At 55.8% G+C, this 14184-nt stretch overlaps 4 protein-coding genes across 4 annotated transcripts; all 4 read left to right on the top strand.

Moving 5' to 3' along the window:
* Positions 1-1329: 1329 nt before the first annotated feature.
* M406DRAFT_248587 (uncharacterized protein) lies at positions 1330-3615 on the top strand (the record flags this gene model as incomplete). The annotated part of the gene is made up of 2 exons (XM_040916545.1): positions 1330-2129; positions 2211-3615. Coding segments are annotated over 2 exons (2205 nt in total), but the record flags the coding sequence as incomplete, so codon positions are not given.
* A 429-nt stretch (positions 3616-4044) lies between these two features.
* On the top strand, positions 4045-4627 carry M406DRAFT_354329 (uncharacterized protein). The gene has a single exon (XM_040922891.1). It carries the CDS (start codon positions 4054-4056, stop codon positions 4426-4428), a length of 375 nt encoding a protein of 124 aa, XP_040781177.1. The 5' UTR covers positions 4045-4053; the 3' UTR covers positions 4429-4627.
* A 4993-nt stretch (positions 4628-9620) lies between these two features.
* Positions 9621-10899, top strand: M406DRAFT_344064 (Rab5-like protein ypt51). Its single transcript, XM_040921942.1, has one exon. The coding sequence runs from the start codon at positions 9852-9854 to the stop codon at positions 10578-10580; it is 729 nt and encodes a 242-aa protein (XP_040781176.1). The 5' UTR covers positions 9621-9851; the 3' UTR covers positions 10581-10899.
* A 475-nt stretch (positions 10900-11374) lies between these two features.
* Positions 11375-13060, top strand: M406DRAFT_354327 (uncharacterized protein; the record flags this gene model as incomplete). The annotated part of the gene is made up of 5 exons (XM_040922890.1): positions 11375-11636; positions 11749-11858; positions 11944-12326; positions 12386-12713; positions 12871-13060. Coding segments are annotated over exons 1-5 (1059 nt in total), but the record flags the coding sequence as incomplete, so codon positions are not given.
* Between the last annotated feature and the right edge of the window lie 1124 nt (positions 13061-14184).

The following is a 14184-nucleotide window of genomic DNA, read 5'->3' as shown; positions in this document are numbered from 1 at the left end:
TCATTATCCACTCAACCCAAAATCGTTTGTCTCCTCCCCCAGAATTACCGCCAGTTTCCCTCTCCCAAGTCTCGCGCGTCTGCGACCTTGGGGAAAAAGAACCCTCGGGGCGATCGGCATCGACCTCCAGGAAGAAGAATTAAGGACTTGTCGTGTTTATTTTCACCTCGGTCGTGCTGAGCCTTTGCTTCTGCTGGTCGTAGTCTGCGTGCGGACTCTCTGGCCTGGGTGAAGCATCCGAACATTTTCCCTCTGTTCTTCACCCAGACTCCTTCGTTATTTCTCTTCTTTTCTTGCTTTCTTTCTCTCTTTCTTCTTTCTTGTTCAATGTCCTTTTCATCTGGACATACTTCGACTTCTGGGGCTTGTTCTGTAGTGTATCAAAGCCCCCCCTGTGCGTGTGGACATTTCTAGAGGGATGAGCGTAGAAAAAGAGAAGAAAAAAAGAAGTCGTCCTCAACTCCTCTCGACCTTTGTCGCGAGCAACACCGTCACCAGGGGGTGGGACCAGCTTCCATACCTGGCTCGTTCTCGGTAGGAGGGGCTCGACATCCTCTGCATCACACTGCCATTACCACACCCACACACACTCTCACCCACCCACTCACACTCACCCACCCACACGCACACGCACGCGCACACACTCACATACGCACGCATACGACCGCACATACTGACACACCTAACCCCGCAAGAGAGACCCATTCGACGTCGGCCTAAAGGGACGGCCTGCGTTTCCTCTCTTTGTTCCTCTCCCCCAACTCGGTGCAGGATCCGGAACAGAGGCTTGACCAGCTCTCCGAGGCGTCGCCGAATCGAGAGAGGCCCTTCCCAGAAACCCTGCAGATGCTCTCCTCTTTTAGTCCGACCACCCGCAACCTAAACCTGCCAGGCCGTTGATCAGCAAAGTCCTTGCAGGTTGCTGTTCCGTTAGCAAACGACATGTCAGCGGCTCCATCTCGGCTCGATACCAAGCCCCTCCCTGCTCACTTGCACCTGGATCCATATGAAAGTCTTGTCGCTCCCGGCCACGACCTGACTGCACAAGACGCCTTTCGTGTCGAGCACACCAGCGACCAGCTCTTTGGCGCAGACTCCTTTCCGCCGCATAGCCACCTGGCTACCACATTGCATTTTGCTGCTGAGTTGGACGACTTTCCTTATCAACACGGCCTTTCGCCAGACCAGTCGTCGTCGCTTGGGCCCCTGAGCGGCGGGGAACATGCCCCAGGGTTGTTCGCCGACCCAGAGCAGCAGCAGCAGCAGCAGCCCATGCCGTCCTCAGGGCCGGGCCTCGAGCCACCACCAGCCCAGTCCATCACAGTACGCATGCCTGTTGCAGCAGGGACCGGCTCGTCGCCAGCACGGTCGAGCATGGAGGGCTCGGATGAAGACAGCCCAGGAGGCCACCCCCAGGGGAACCGCTTCGGCGACCCCTTGTCGGACGAGTTCGGCCTGAGCTTCGAGCCCGGTGACGGGACCGATCTGGGCGGCAAGCCCAGGGAGGACAAGGCCGACTCGGCCCCGGCATGGAGTGAGCTGAAGACCAAGGCTGGCAAGGAGCGCAAGAGACTGCCCCTGGCCTGCACCGCCTGTAGGAGGAAGAAGGTCCGCTGCTCAGGCGAGAAGCCCGCCTGCAAGCACTGCACGCGCGGCAGAGTGCCCTGCGTCTATAAGCACTCGACACGCAAGGCTGCCCCTCGGACCGACTACATGGCCATGCTGGACAAGCGCCTGAAGCGAATGGAGGAGCGCATCATCAAGGCCGTCCCCAGAAACGAGCAGGAAGGCATCGCATCATCCGTCCCCCGTGCAAACGTCCGGCCTGCCATTCCTGGAACCGCGAGTTCTGGCAAGGGTCCAAAGAAGCGCGGCGCGGATGAGGCTTTTGCTGGCCCCGATCTTGATTCGTGGGCAAAGACCCCAAAGAAACAGAGCCTCGGAAACCCAGCCGACCCCAACCTGCTGTTAAGCGTCCACGAGAGCGAAGAGACGAGGTTGTTGCAGGAGGGCCTGGGCGCTCTACCCTCGAGAGATATTCAGGAACACCTCGCCGACGTGTTCTTTGACCACGTCTACGGCCAAGCCTACCATATACTCCATAAGCCAAGTTTTATGAGAAAGCTTAGGTGAGCCGTTTCCGCCACTTCCCCTATTCATTCATGGTCACTAGATCATCGGATCGTAGGCCAAGCTGACACACATCTTAGAGCTGGCGCGCTACCCCCCGTGCTCGTTCTCTCTGTCTGCGCGATAGCCGCCAGGTTCTCCAACCACCCGGAGCTGACGACCAAGAAGAGGCCAGAGTACCTACGAGGCGAAGAATGGGCGTCGACTGCGCGTGACATTGTCAACAAGCGATACGATTGGTCCAACATCACCATCTTGATATGCCTCCTTATACTCGGGCTGCACGAATTTGCTACCTGCCAGGGCTCCCGAAGCTGGGCACTGGGTGGGCAGGCCATACGAATGGCATTCGCACTCCAGCTGCACAAGGATCTCGACCACGACCCTGCCAGACCGAATGTGCCCCTCAGCTTTGTGGACCGAGAGATCCGGCGCAGGACTATGTGGGCATGCTTCCTGATGGACCGATTCCACTCGTCGGGAAGAGATCGACCGAGCTTCATAAAGGAAGAGATGCTCCGGATCCCCTTACCCGTCAAGGAGAAGAACTTCCAGCTGGACATGCCGGCACTGACCGAGAACCTACAAGGCGAGGTCCCAGGTGCCGCCGGTGCCGAAGATGGGGCCGAGGCATCCAATGCCAAAGAGAACATGGGCGTGGCCGCATACCTCATCAAGGCTATATCGATCTGGGGCCGCATAGTCAGTCACATGAACCAGGGCGGCAAGGACCTGGACGTCAAGTCGTTGTGGGACCCTGACTCGGAGTATACGAGGCTGGCCAACGAGGCCGAGGAGATGGCAACCTCCCTGCCAGAATCCCTTGTCTATAACTCGGCCAACCTACATGTGCACGACACAGAGTCGTTGGCGAACCAGTTCATCCTCCTACACATTGCCATACAACAGAACATCCTGTTCCTCAACCGGTTCGCAACGTCTCCGAGTAGCGCCAACACCGCCGAAGTACCACCTACACCATTCGTCATTAATGCTGGCAAGAAGGCTTACGACGCAGCCGACCGAATCTCGGAGATCCTCAAGGAATCCGAATCTTATTTCGTCACCGCTCCCTTTGTCGGCTACTGTGCCTTCCTCTCGAGCACTGTCCATGTGATTGGCTCGTATACCAGCAATCCCACCATCCAGGCTAACTCGAGGCACAACCTCGGCATCAACATCAACTTTCTCTCCAGGATGAAACGCTACTGGGGCATGTTTAGCTACATGATAGACAACCTGCGGGACCAATTTCGCAACTGCGCCGAGACGTCTGTCCGTGGGAATCTGCCCAACGGGAGCTCGCCGTCCATCGCCTCTATCTTCCAGTACGGTGACTGGTTTGACCGCTACCCGCACGGCGTGTCACAGTCCGATTTTGCCGACCCGGCCATCCACAAAAAGAAGGAGGAGGGTGAGGACGCGGCTCTCGAGCAGAAGTCGGAGCTGCGCACTGTGGAGGAATACATTACAGAGTTTCCCCCTTCTCAGAGCCGAGATGGCTCAGTCCGGTCGAAATCTATATCGGGCAAGACGAAAGGGCCTGCTGGCAAGCGTGGCAGCATTCACTCCCGCGGGCGCGACGGGCGCGAACACCGCGGCAGCAGGCACCAGCTGGACCCAGTCCTGACAGATAGCACGGCAGCGGCGGCAGCGGCGGCAGCAGCAGCACAGTTGGCCGGGCTCCAGCAGCAGCAGAGCCCATTTATGCCCGGGGTCACCATGGCCGGCGCAAGCAGCGCCTCGCCGGGCTTCAGGGACCTGCTCGCCAACCTCCCGCAATCTGGGGCCTACGCCGCAGCCCTCTCTCCCATATCCCCTCTGAATGTTGGACACGGACAGTTTGGCGGTCAGCAACACTACGCGCACGGCTTAAGCGCGCAGGATCTGCTCAACAGCATGCAGCTTGCCATGCCGGGCGGGATGGCTCGGCAGTCCTTGTTAGGCATAGGAACCTACAACGTCGGCGCCAATATAGATGCGTCCGCCACGGCGGCCATGATGGAAGGTCTTTCAGAGTGGAATGGGGCTGAGAACAGCGCCAGCGGTGCAAGAGAAGAAAGTCATGGTTCTGCTGGAGGTGCTGCGGGAACGAGCGCCGACGGTGGTCATCACAACGCCCCCTCGCAAGCCTCAATCTGGGGTCATAACCATGATGCCGGCTCAGCGTCCTGGTTCATGGACTTTGAGGCGCCGAGCGTTCCAGACTTTAGTGGACTAGGGGGCGTTGATGCATACGGTACCCTGTTTGGCACTGGGAACGGTGCTGGACGAGGTGGTTTGAATGGCGGTCACTAGGGGATGATGATATCTGAAGAGCCTCGACTTGAGGCGCAGGGAAGAGAGAGAAAGACAGGAACCGAGAGAGAGCATACCCAATCTGTTTCCATGGTTTAAACAACAGTTTCTTATCAGACATGTACGTACTTGAATGTATTGAAGTGAAGTGGTCGGTATGCTTTTGGGATGGGGCTTGGAGTCTTCAGGCAGTGTTTGGATCCCGGGGTGGGAAAGGGGGGAAGGGGGAAACCGGCGAATTGATAATATTAAAAGGGCCCGGAGTCAAGTCATGCATCTGGAAATACTGGGGAACACGGGCGCATGGCGATACAGAGATTGGATGGCCGATCTTGTACCTCTTTTGCCTTTTTCATCGGCGGTTGGGTCTCAGTAGCTTATTGTCAAAATCAAGCTGTCCTAGAAATTCTTACACACTTGAGGTGCTTTACGAGAAGAGACGGACGGGGTTTGGAAAAGGAATGAAATGTACATCATGCCTTGTGAAGGCTATGGAGTGAGGATATAAGTTTGGTATCTGGTTTCTGGAATTACGCAGCAGAGGTAGCCTTCTTTTTCCCCTTGGACCTCTTCCTCTTCTTCTTGCCCTCCCCAGCCCTCCCGTCTGCCGCCTCCTCCTCCGCCGCCTCCTCACCACCCTCTCCTCCCACCCCGCCGAACCCAAAAGTAGGGCCCGAGTGCTCAAACTCCCTACCAAAGACCTCGCGCCGCCACTCCCGCAGCCGGGCCTTCTTGCCGAGCCGCTTCTTGTCCTTCTTCTTCTTGTCGGCGTCGCGCCACGTGGCCAGCTTCTTGAGGCCCGCAAACTCGTTGAGCGCGGCGTCCGAGGGCGCGAGCAGAATGTCGCGGGCCGTGAGGCCGAAGGACTGGGGGCTGGTCTCGCGGTAGCGGAAGGCTGCTGCTGCGGGCGCGGAGGAGGACGAGGAAGGTTTGGTGGCGTTCTTGCGGGAGGTGGAGAGGACGGTGGGGTCGTCGAGCTCCATGCGCGCGTCGACGAGGGCCTCGAGCTTGGCGCGCTCCTGGCGGGCGGTGCGCTTGGCGGCCTGGCGCTCGGCCTTGTGGTCCTTGGTTGTCTTGCGCTTCTTCTTGGAGGGGCGCGATCCGTCTTCGTCTTTGTCTCCGTCGTCGTCGTCGTCGTCGTCGTCGTCGTCGTCGTCGTCGTCGTCGTTCCCTTCATTTTGCTCCTCGCCCTCGGCTTCCAAGTCGGATAGGCTGATCTTGGGCTTGCTCTCTTCGTCCTCAAAGTCGGGCATGATATCCTTGATGTCGATGTCGTCATCCCACTTTGGCTTCTTGGGCTTTTTCTTCTTGTTCGACTTGCCGCCGTCGTCGTTGTCGTCGCCCTCTTCGTCCTCCGCATCCGAACCCGAGCCCTCATCCGCCTCTGCGTAATAAGCCTCGCCGAAGCGCCTGTTCATCTCCTCCTCCCACTGGTCGTTCTCCCAGGTGCCGTCGAGCAGCTGCATCCACTCGTCGTCCCTGAGCTCCTTGCCCTTGAGGCCGGCTGCCTTCTTGATCTTCTTGAGTTTCTCCTCGGCCTCCTCGATTTTGAGGCGTTTTAACCTGGCGCGCTCCTCGTGCCGCAGCCTCTTCTCCTCGGCTTTTCTCTCCTTTTCTAGCTCGCGCTGGCGCTTCCTGCCCTTGAGCTCCTCCCGCCGGACCGTACGTGCCTCGACGACCTTACGCGAGTACGACATGAGCATCTCGTTGCTCTTGGCCGGATCCTCAAAGCGGAGGTTATAGGCCGTCTCCCACTCGTCGGCGTCGTCGTTGCCCTCCCCCTCGTCTGACTCGAACGCCTGCCACTTGTTCCCGCCGTCCCCTGAGGCCCACGCCCTCGACGCCATGAAGTTGGATAGGTACAGCTCCGGGTCTTTGTCGGCGAGCGACGGGTCCACGTCCTTGGGCTTGATTCTCTCCTGCCGCGACGGGTGCACTACGCCGCCCTCGGTCGTCTGGGTCATCTTGGCGCCGGGCTTCGCCTTGATGAACGCATCCTCGTCGTCCTCATCGTCGTCCTCGTCGGCCGCAGCATTGATCTCGGCCAGGATGTTCTTCTTCAAATCCGCCTGCTCCTGCACGAACGTCCTGGGCGCCGCTGCCTCCTCTTCGTCCGCGCCAGTGTCGCCCGCCATGTAGCGCTCGCGGTGATAGTCGTGCAGGAACATGGGCTTGGTCTTCTTCTCCTTGGGCGTAGCGGCCCCGCCGTCCTCCTCGTCTATGGAGCGGAAGAACTTGGCCTCCTTGTCGTAGATCCTGGGGTCTTTGTTCTTGATGGCCTGGAGAGTGGCGGAGATCTCGGCGTCGAGCTCCTCGGTGGCTAGGAAGCCCTCCTCATCCTCCGTCTCGTCTGAGGAGGAGTCCTCGTCATCGTCCTCATCATCGTCTCGGCCGTTGGAGGCTCGTGTTTTGTACTTTTCCTCGACTATTATCATCGTTACCAGATACTCAGTTAGTAGGGGCTATATTGCAAAGGGCGAGGAAGGACGGAAAAGAAGGGGGGGGGGGGCGTACGTCTATGCATCTCTGCGCGCTTCTTGTTGTGCTCGAAGCGGCGTGCATACTCCTCATTGATCTTCAGGTCGGCAGCGCCTGCACCATGGAAGTCTTTGCCGGCGCTGCTAATGCCATCGTCCGAGCCATCCTCGTCGAACAGGTTCTTCTTCGTGTTGGCCATCTTGGTCGCGTCTTGATGAGGTTCGAGCGCGTTGGCGCTGCTGAATTTAATATGGGGGCGAGTGCTTGCCTATTCCACTGGCAAGCGCCAAGAACCACCACACATAGGGAATGGCAAGAACAGATTGGTGTACAGTAACTGAAATCCGGTGATTTACTAGAAGGAAAGATTCCAAGGTTGGATGAAATCAAAATCTTCAAGCCGCCTTAAGACGAGGGTACTTTCTGGTTTAGGACTTTTTTTATTGTTTATTTTTTATTTTTTATTTTTTTTTGGCTGAGCAGGGATTAGCAGATAAGATAAGGATCTCAAGCCTAGGGAAGACTCGTGGAGGGGCTCGTGGCTCCCCCGTTGTCGCGCCTGCCAATCAGCTGGATGGTTGGGTGGATAGTCTGCTATGCCAGTGGTAAGCTAGCGTGTTCCACTTCTGTCCCAAACAACGAAGACATCATTCGAAGACGTGCATTCGCGAGCTTGACTATCTTGAAAAAGAACACTTGGATCCGAATCCTGAAGGCCGGAAACACGTGAGCGACACGTGTCTCTTATGAAACAGGGTTGGAGCTGCGGTGTACGGATTTGTCTGTGCAGTTCTTGTCTGAAGGTAAGAGTGACTTCACAAACAAGGCAAGCACACAAGGAGTCGGGACTGCCGTCGTAAGAGCTGATGGCTAAGTACCTTGCGACTTGGCTGCTACTTCCGTCTGTTCCTTAAGAAATTGAAGTGGAAGTGATCAATGATGCATAATTTGCAGTATTTGAAGTGACAAGGTTATGTTCTGCGCACAAAATTCATACTACCGGTCATGTGTGGAAGGGCTTGTCTTGTTAAGAGAAATCTTGGGTATTGTGATTGTGCTTGATCGATTAAGCGAAGCGTAGGGTATGAGTGATCCTTAGTGGGAGCATTGAAGATCATCAAAACGAGGTAGGTACTTTCTTATATTAATTTGGTTTTTCGTTCTGCCAAATATTAACTCTTCAAGTATGTACTCAGCCATCTGCTAATCAAGGCCTTCTTTGTGCGCAGAGGCTAACTGCGAAATGCGCGCTTCAAACCCCTAACTTTAGATTCCTGCTATATACTAACTGGAGAGGACAGCCCAGCATTATGTTTGTAGGCTGGCTTTTCCGCATGTCACGCGGGCAAGGCCTTGATAGTCACGCCGGATCATAAGCACGTGTGAGAAGGCCAGAGCTCACGTCGGCCCCGGACAAGACGCAGGGCTCAAAGTACTGGGAAAGACCAACGTTACGCTGCCGTAGTCTACTTGGATAATGCACGATCATACGCAGACAAATAATCACCGGAATGTTCTTGCCTAGATATTGTCGACTATAATTTGGCATCTTGGGAAGAGGAGGGAGGAACGTCTGCTTGAGTGAGTGTTACTGACCAGTCTCGGCCTAACTCAGCCGCCGTCTTCTCTGGGGAAGGTCGGACATGGTACTCGAAATATATCAACATCATTGTTTGTATCGAGCCCGATCTCGACAGGTGGCACGGTGAACTTCCTTAGGCTACGTAATAAAGAAGGTAGTCCGCATTCTGGGAGACTATATCTTATGAGAGGGGCACTGATCAGTCTTGCTAATACAGAAATCTCGTGCTTCATATCGTTTATGTTGAATATGTCGGATATGCTTGAAAACTAGCCTGCTAGGGAAAGGATCTTGTGGACTATAACCATGCCAGCGCTATTCGAGTAAATCTCTGTACTGCATCCGACCTTACAATAAACTCGCAAGATCCCACTGTTGCCGCTGGGTAGAACTTCATCCTGCTAGTATTGTTGTGGCAATGTTGGGGTGGCCAGTCATGTCGAACTTAGGACAGGGAATACAGGTGGATCATGAGGTTGTGGTACAGTTACAAGGGTATTACTCCCTTCCACTATTTTTTCAGACAGAGAACAACAATTAGACAACTCGTCTTCTTTAATTTCGAGACCTCTGGAAAGAAGTATGAGATTTTTTTCTTCTTCTTTCATTCTGTTATGTCATCTCGATCCTCTTTCGCGGTAGTTTTCTTTACACCGGCACGCTCGGGTCGACTGGGCCCTTGCCTATTGATTCGGCGTCAGTCCTTTCTTGCAACTGCGTCCAAGTTCAATTCCACCCCTAAATAGTAACATAGATCTCATTATTTTGGTATCAGATTTATAACTGTAACAATTTTGGAAGGCATATAAAGAGAGCCGTGATCTCGAAGCTCAGCCAGGTGGCGCGAACTCAGCTTGAGGCAGCCACAATCGCGCGTCATTAGCGGATAAGATAAGAATGACCAGCCCAGTGAGGCATTGCGTTACAGGCGCCGCAGTGGGACCAGACGTCACGCTGAAGCAGGCCAGACGCTGTTCACAGGCACAAGGCGTAAGGCATAAGGCAACTTCCAACCGACACACCCAGCAACCAGACCCCCCACCCAACACAGCCATCGCCCAACTTTCCTTCCTTCTCACCAACCATCATCATTACCACACAATCAATCTCAACAGCTGCCGACGCTGTACCATCAATCTCAATTCTCCGTTCCCCATCCAATTCCAGCGATAACGAATATCTCGAAAACACCTCCCCGCCATCTTCCGACGACATACAAAAAGCTCCACCAACAGCAGCTCCATCAGACAGACAGACAGACAAGACCGCCACCTCCTCCCAACGAAACGGTCTCTTAAACCACACACACACACTTTAACACATACGACCTCGGAAGAAAAAAGCAAAAAATAAAGAGAAAAAAATGGCAGACTCCAACGCGCCCAAACCCTCGAGCAGCGTCAAGCTCGTGCTGCTTGGCGAGGCGGCGGTGGGCAAGTCGTCTCTAGTGCTGCGCTTTGTGAACAACGACTTCCAGGAGAACAAGGAGCCGACGATCGGGGCGGCATTCCTGACGCAAAAGTGCAGCCTGCCGACTCGCACCATCAAATTTGAAATCTGGGACACGGCGGGCCAGGAGCGCTTCGCCTCGCTGGCGCCCATGTACTACCGCAACGCGCAGGCCGCCCTCGTGGTGTACGATCTCACCAAGCCCACCAGCCTCATCAAGGCCAAGCACTGGGTCGCCGAGCTGCAGCGCCAGGCGAGTCCGGGCATCGTGATTGCCCTGGTCGGGAACAAGCTGGACCTGACGAGCGCCTCCTCGGGCGGCGGCGCACCTGCTGGTGGGGACGATGATGATGATGGTGCGGTTGCTGGGGCGGACGACGGTGGCGATGCGAGGAAGGTCAGCACCGAGGAGGCCAAGGCATATGCGGAGGAGGAAGGGCTGCTGTTCTTCGAGACGAGCGCCAAGACAGGGCACAACGTTACGGAGGTGTTCACGGCAATCGCCAACGCCATCCCGGAGACATCGCTGAAGAGTGCTAGGGGGGCGGGCGCCTCAAATGCCGTCAGCAGGGGAGGCGAGGAACAGAGGGTGAACCTGAGCGGTCCTCGAGACCAGGCTGGCAAGGAAGGTTGTGCTTGTTAGGGTGGATAGGTTAAATGAGAGCTGGGAGAAGAAGACGGTGGTGTTTGTGTGTGTGGATGGCTGGATGGGCTGCTAGTGAAGGAGGGTACGGTGAAGAGGCAGTACTGTGTACGATGATGATGATGATCAAGAGGACGATGGGGTAGGGGAAATGGCCACGAGGGCGGTTGTGGGCTCGATCAGGCAAGCATCTGCATTCACTGTTATGTTTTAGGAAAGGGGGGAGTGATAGGTCTCAAGGGGCAGGTCACTTGGGGGATAATATCGTATTGAAGTTTTATGTTGATCAGACAGCGAATCCTACTTTCTTTTTCAAGGCATGGCTTCTTGCTCCCCAGTATTGGTGGAGAGTTTGGTTATACTGTAAGTGGGTGTTTTTCAAAGGCAACAAATATCTCTTTTGTTCATGTTGTTATCATTGCAAACAGATGTCGCCCAGTACAGCATGGACCTGGCTAGCAGATTGTTGTATCTTCTAGAAGGGTCACAATCTGTAAAATCCCTTTGCTTTCCTCTTCCAAACTCCATGTGAAGAAGCGACGATTTCTCCATCATGCATAACGGCTCTAACGGCTAGCTGATAAGGCGGGAGGGCATGGTCCGTGCTCCTGCAGGCGGAAGACCCTTGCCCCAAAGTAGGTTGAGAATTTGCACAGTTGCATCAGCCCGCGCAAGAGAACCAGACCAGGGCCCACGGCTCGCGTCACCCAAGGCGAAAACGACAAGGACGCACCTCTCCAAAAGCCAACCCTTCTTCTCGTTCTCTCAGCCACAGACTGCGTCGCGTTCTTATTCTTTTATCAACAGCAGCTGAAGCAGAGTGTCTTACAGATGGAGAGACACTTTTTGCAGGACTCATTCTTCTGAACAAACGGAAGGCGACTGTTTGGTGCTGCCCTTCTGTTGCACCCCGCGCCGCAGTTCTCCCACTGCACATGCGAACAGTCCTTCCTCTTCCTTCCTCGTCCTCTCTCTCCTCTCTCCTCCTGTCGCAGAGCCCGTCACCATGGCAGCCAATTACGTGACGGTCACTTCTGCCCTGGCCGAGCTCATCAGGTATGTCAATGCCCCTCCGCCCCAAACTCCGCCCCAAACTCCCAACCTCGCAGCCTCGCAGCCTCTGAGGCGCTTCTCGACCACTGCCTACTGACCTCTGCCCTCTCACTAGCTCGCTGCCACAGGACGAGGTGCCCTTCAAGCTCCGCTGCGCCATCTGCAGCAAGCTGGCCGTCAACGCCTTCAAGACCCCCTGCTGCGAGCAGATGATCTGCGAGAACTGTATGCCTTTTAACCCCTTTCCTCTCACCCTCTCACCCTCCCTCCCTCTCTCCCTCCCCTCTCTCGTCTCGACTGACAATGACAGGCAAATTGACGCTGCCATCCACCTGCCCCGTCTGCGAACACAACCCCGTCTCCGCCGATGACTGCAAGCCCAACAACAAGCTTCGCATGACGACAAGAGCCTTCCTTAAGACCGCCGAGAAGAAGCGAGACAGCTCACAAGCCAAGGACGTCACGCCTATAACCCCCATCACACCTATTGATGCCCGACCTAGTGCTATCCCTGCACCTCCCGAAAATGTGTCTGCTGTACGGCAGGCAGCTCCTGCGGACGATGTGTCTGCACAGGGCGACGGACAGGCAACTGAGTTGCAACAATATGGTCCCTCTGCTGGACAGGACGCGGCCACTGCTGCGGCGACGGAGGACCAGGAGACCTTACCGCCACCACCTGCTGAGGACGAGGTATGTGTTCTATGTAGACTGTCTCATGTGCCATTCTAGGATTCTAACCTGGGAAGCAGACTGCACTGGCTGGCGAACAGGGCGCGGGAGAAGCCGAGGGCGAAGAGCAGCAGCAGCTCGAAGTCCGCGGTGAGCAGAACGAAGAGAGGGACAGTGCCGAGGCAGCAGCTCCAGGGGAGTCGAACGAGGGCGGCGAGATCGAAAATGTGGACGACCAGCAGAAGCCTGCTGCTGCCTTTCCAAATGCATTCGGTTTCAACGGCATGAACGGACAGTTTCCCAACATGAACCTGGGTGGAGGTGATTTTGGCCAGATGAACCAGATGCAGATGATGATGGCCATGCAGAACGGGATGGCGCCCAATGGTTTCGGTTTCCCTATGATGGGTGAGTTCAACCATCCATCTACTTCAACATCTAACTCGTCCCTGATCATCAGCACAACAATTCATCATCACCACAACAATTCATCATCACCACCATCATTATCATGATACAAGTTCAAACGCTGACTGTTTTTCTCTCTCGTTTCTTTGTGTGGCAGGCATGCCCGGCATGAACATGGACCCCTCGATGATGAACATGTACCAGATGAACAGTGGCTTCGGTGCGCCAGGCATGGACATGAGCATGATGAACGGCGGCATGGGAGGGTTCAGTGGTGGTGTTGGCACCGAAGAGAACTGGAGCGGACCACAATCATGGAATAACGGCCAGAATAATTACAATCATCCAAATGCTTCTGGCATGGGTAACGGTGATTATGGAACTTTTAACTCTGGCTACCACACAGGATACAATCAAGGTAATTTTGGCCCTCACAACCAGTACAATGACTTCCGCGGCAGAGGAGGCTACTTTCGCGGCCGCGGCCGAGGCCGTGGTAGTGCTGGTGGTTACGGCAACAACTTTGGCCGCGGCGGCAGTTATGGATACGGACAGCAAGGCAACTACCAGGGCCAGAACAACCACATGAACCACCAGCAGCAGCAATACGGTTCCAACATGATGGCCCAGGGCCCCTCCCATGCCTCCCAACCCGTCCAGAACGTATCATCCACATCTCCATCTGCTGAAGCCGAGGTGGGCAAGAATGTGGACGAATTTGGTCGCACACTTCGTCCTCAGACGAGCGAGGAAGGCGGCGAACACCAGCAAGATGCAGAGAAGACTGGAGATGGCCAGAACGTGGCCGACAGCGTCAAGGCTGAGGGAACCATCACCACCAGCACCCCAGATGGACAAGATGCAGCAGATGGTCCTGGTCAGCAACAACAACTTTCCGCAATCGAGACAGTGCAGTCAGATGATGCGTCTGGCATGGGCCCAAATCCAGGAGATGCGCGTATGAGGTTCAATGGACCCCCCATGTTGGGCAACTATCATCAACGAGGAGGCAGCTTCGGAGGCATGCCACCGCCAGCAGCAGCAGCAGCAGCAGCAGCAGCAGCAGCAGCTTCCTCCCCTGTGCCCGACGTGCCCCTCAATGCACCAAAGGGCCCCAAGGCCATGCGCAACGGCCTGCCGAACACTAGTCTTAAGACCCTCCGGGCGCGAGGCTACCAGATTCCTGGTAGCGAGGCGAATAGGGTCCAGAGCCCAGGTGTCTTGAGTGCAAATGGCAGCATGGCCACGCCACCGGTGGATGATGACCGCAATCGTCGTAGGTCCAGGAGTGATTCCGTCGCAAGCAGCACGGCTAAGCGCAGAGGGGCCGCAGTCGAACCCGACCACCGTGGTCGTGAGCGTGACCAGACCAGCAGTCGCAGTCCAGCCGAGCGGGATCGATACCACCGTGACAGGGACCGTGACCGTCGTACTAGGGACCGCGAGGAGTCCACTGTTCAGTCGAGGTCGC

Source organism: Cryphonectria parasitica, assembly GCF_011745365.1.
Source record: "Cryphonectria parasitica EP155 unplaced genomic scaffold M406scaffold_1, whole genome shotgun sequence".
NCBI lineage: Eukaryota > Fungi > Ascomycota > Sordariomycetes > Diaporthales > Cryphonectriaceae > Cryphonectria > Cryphonectria parasitica.
This window is presented reverse-complemented; position numbering and strand designations above follow the sequence as displayed.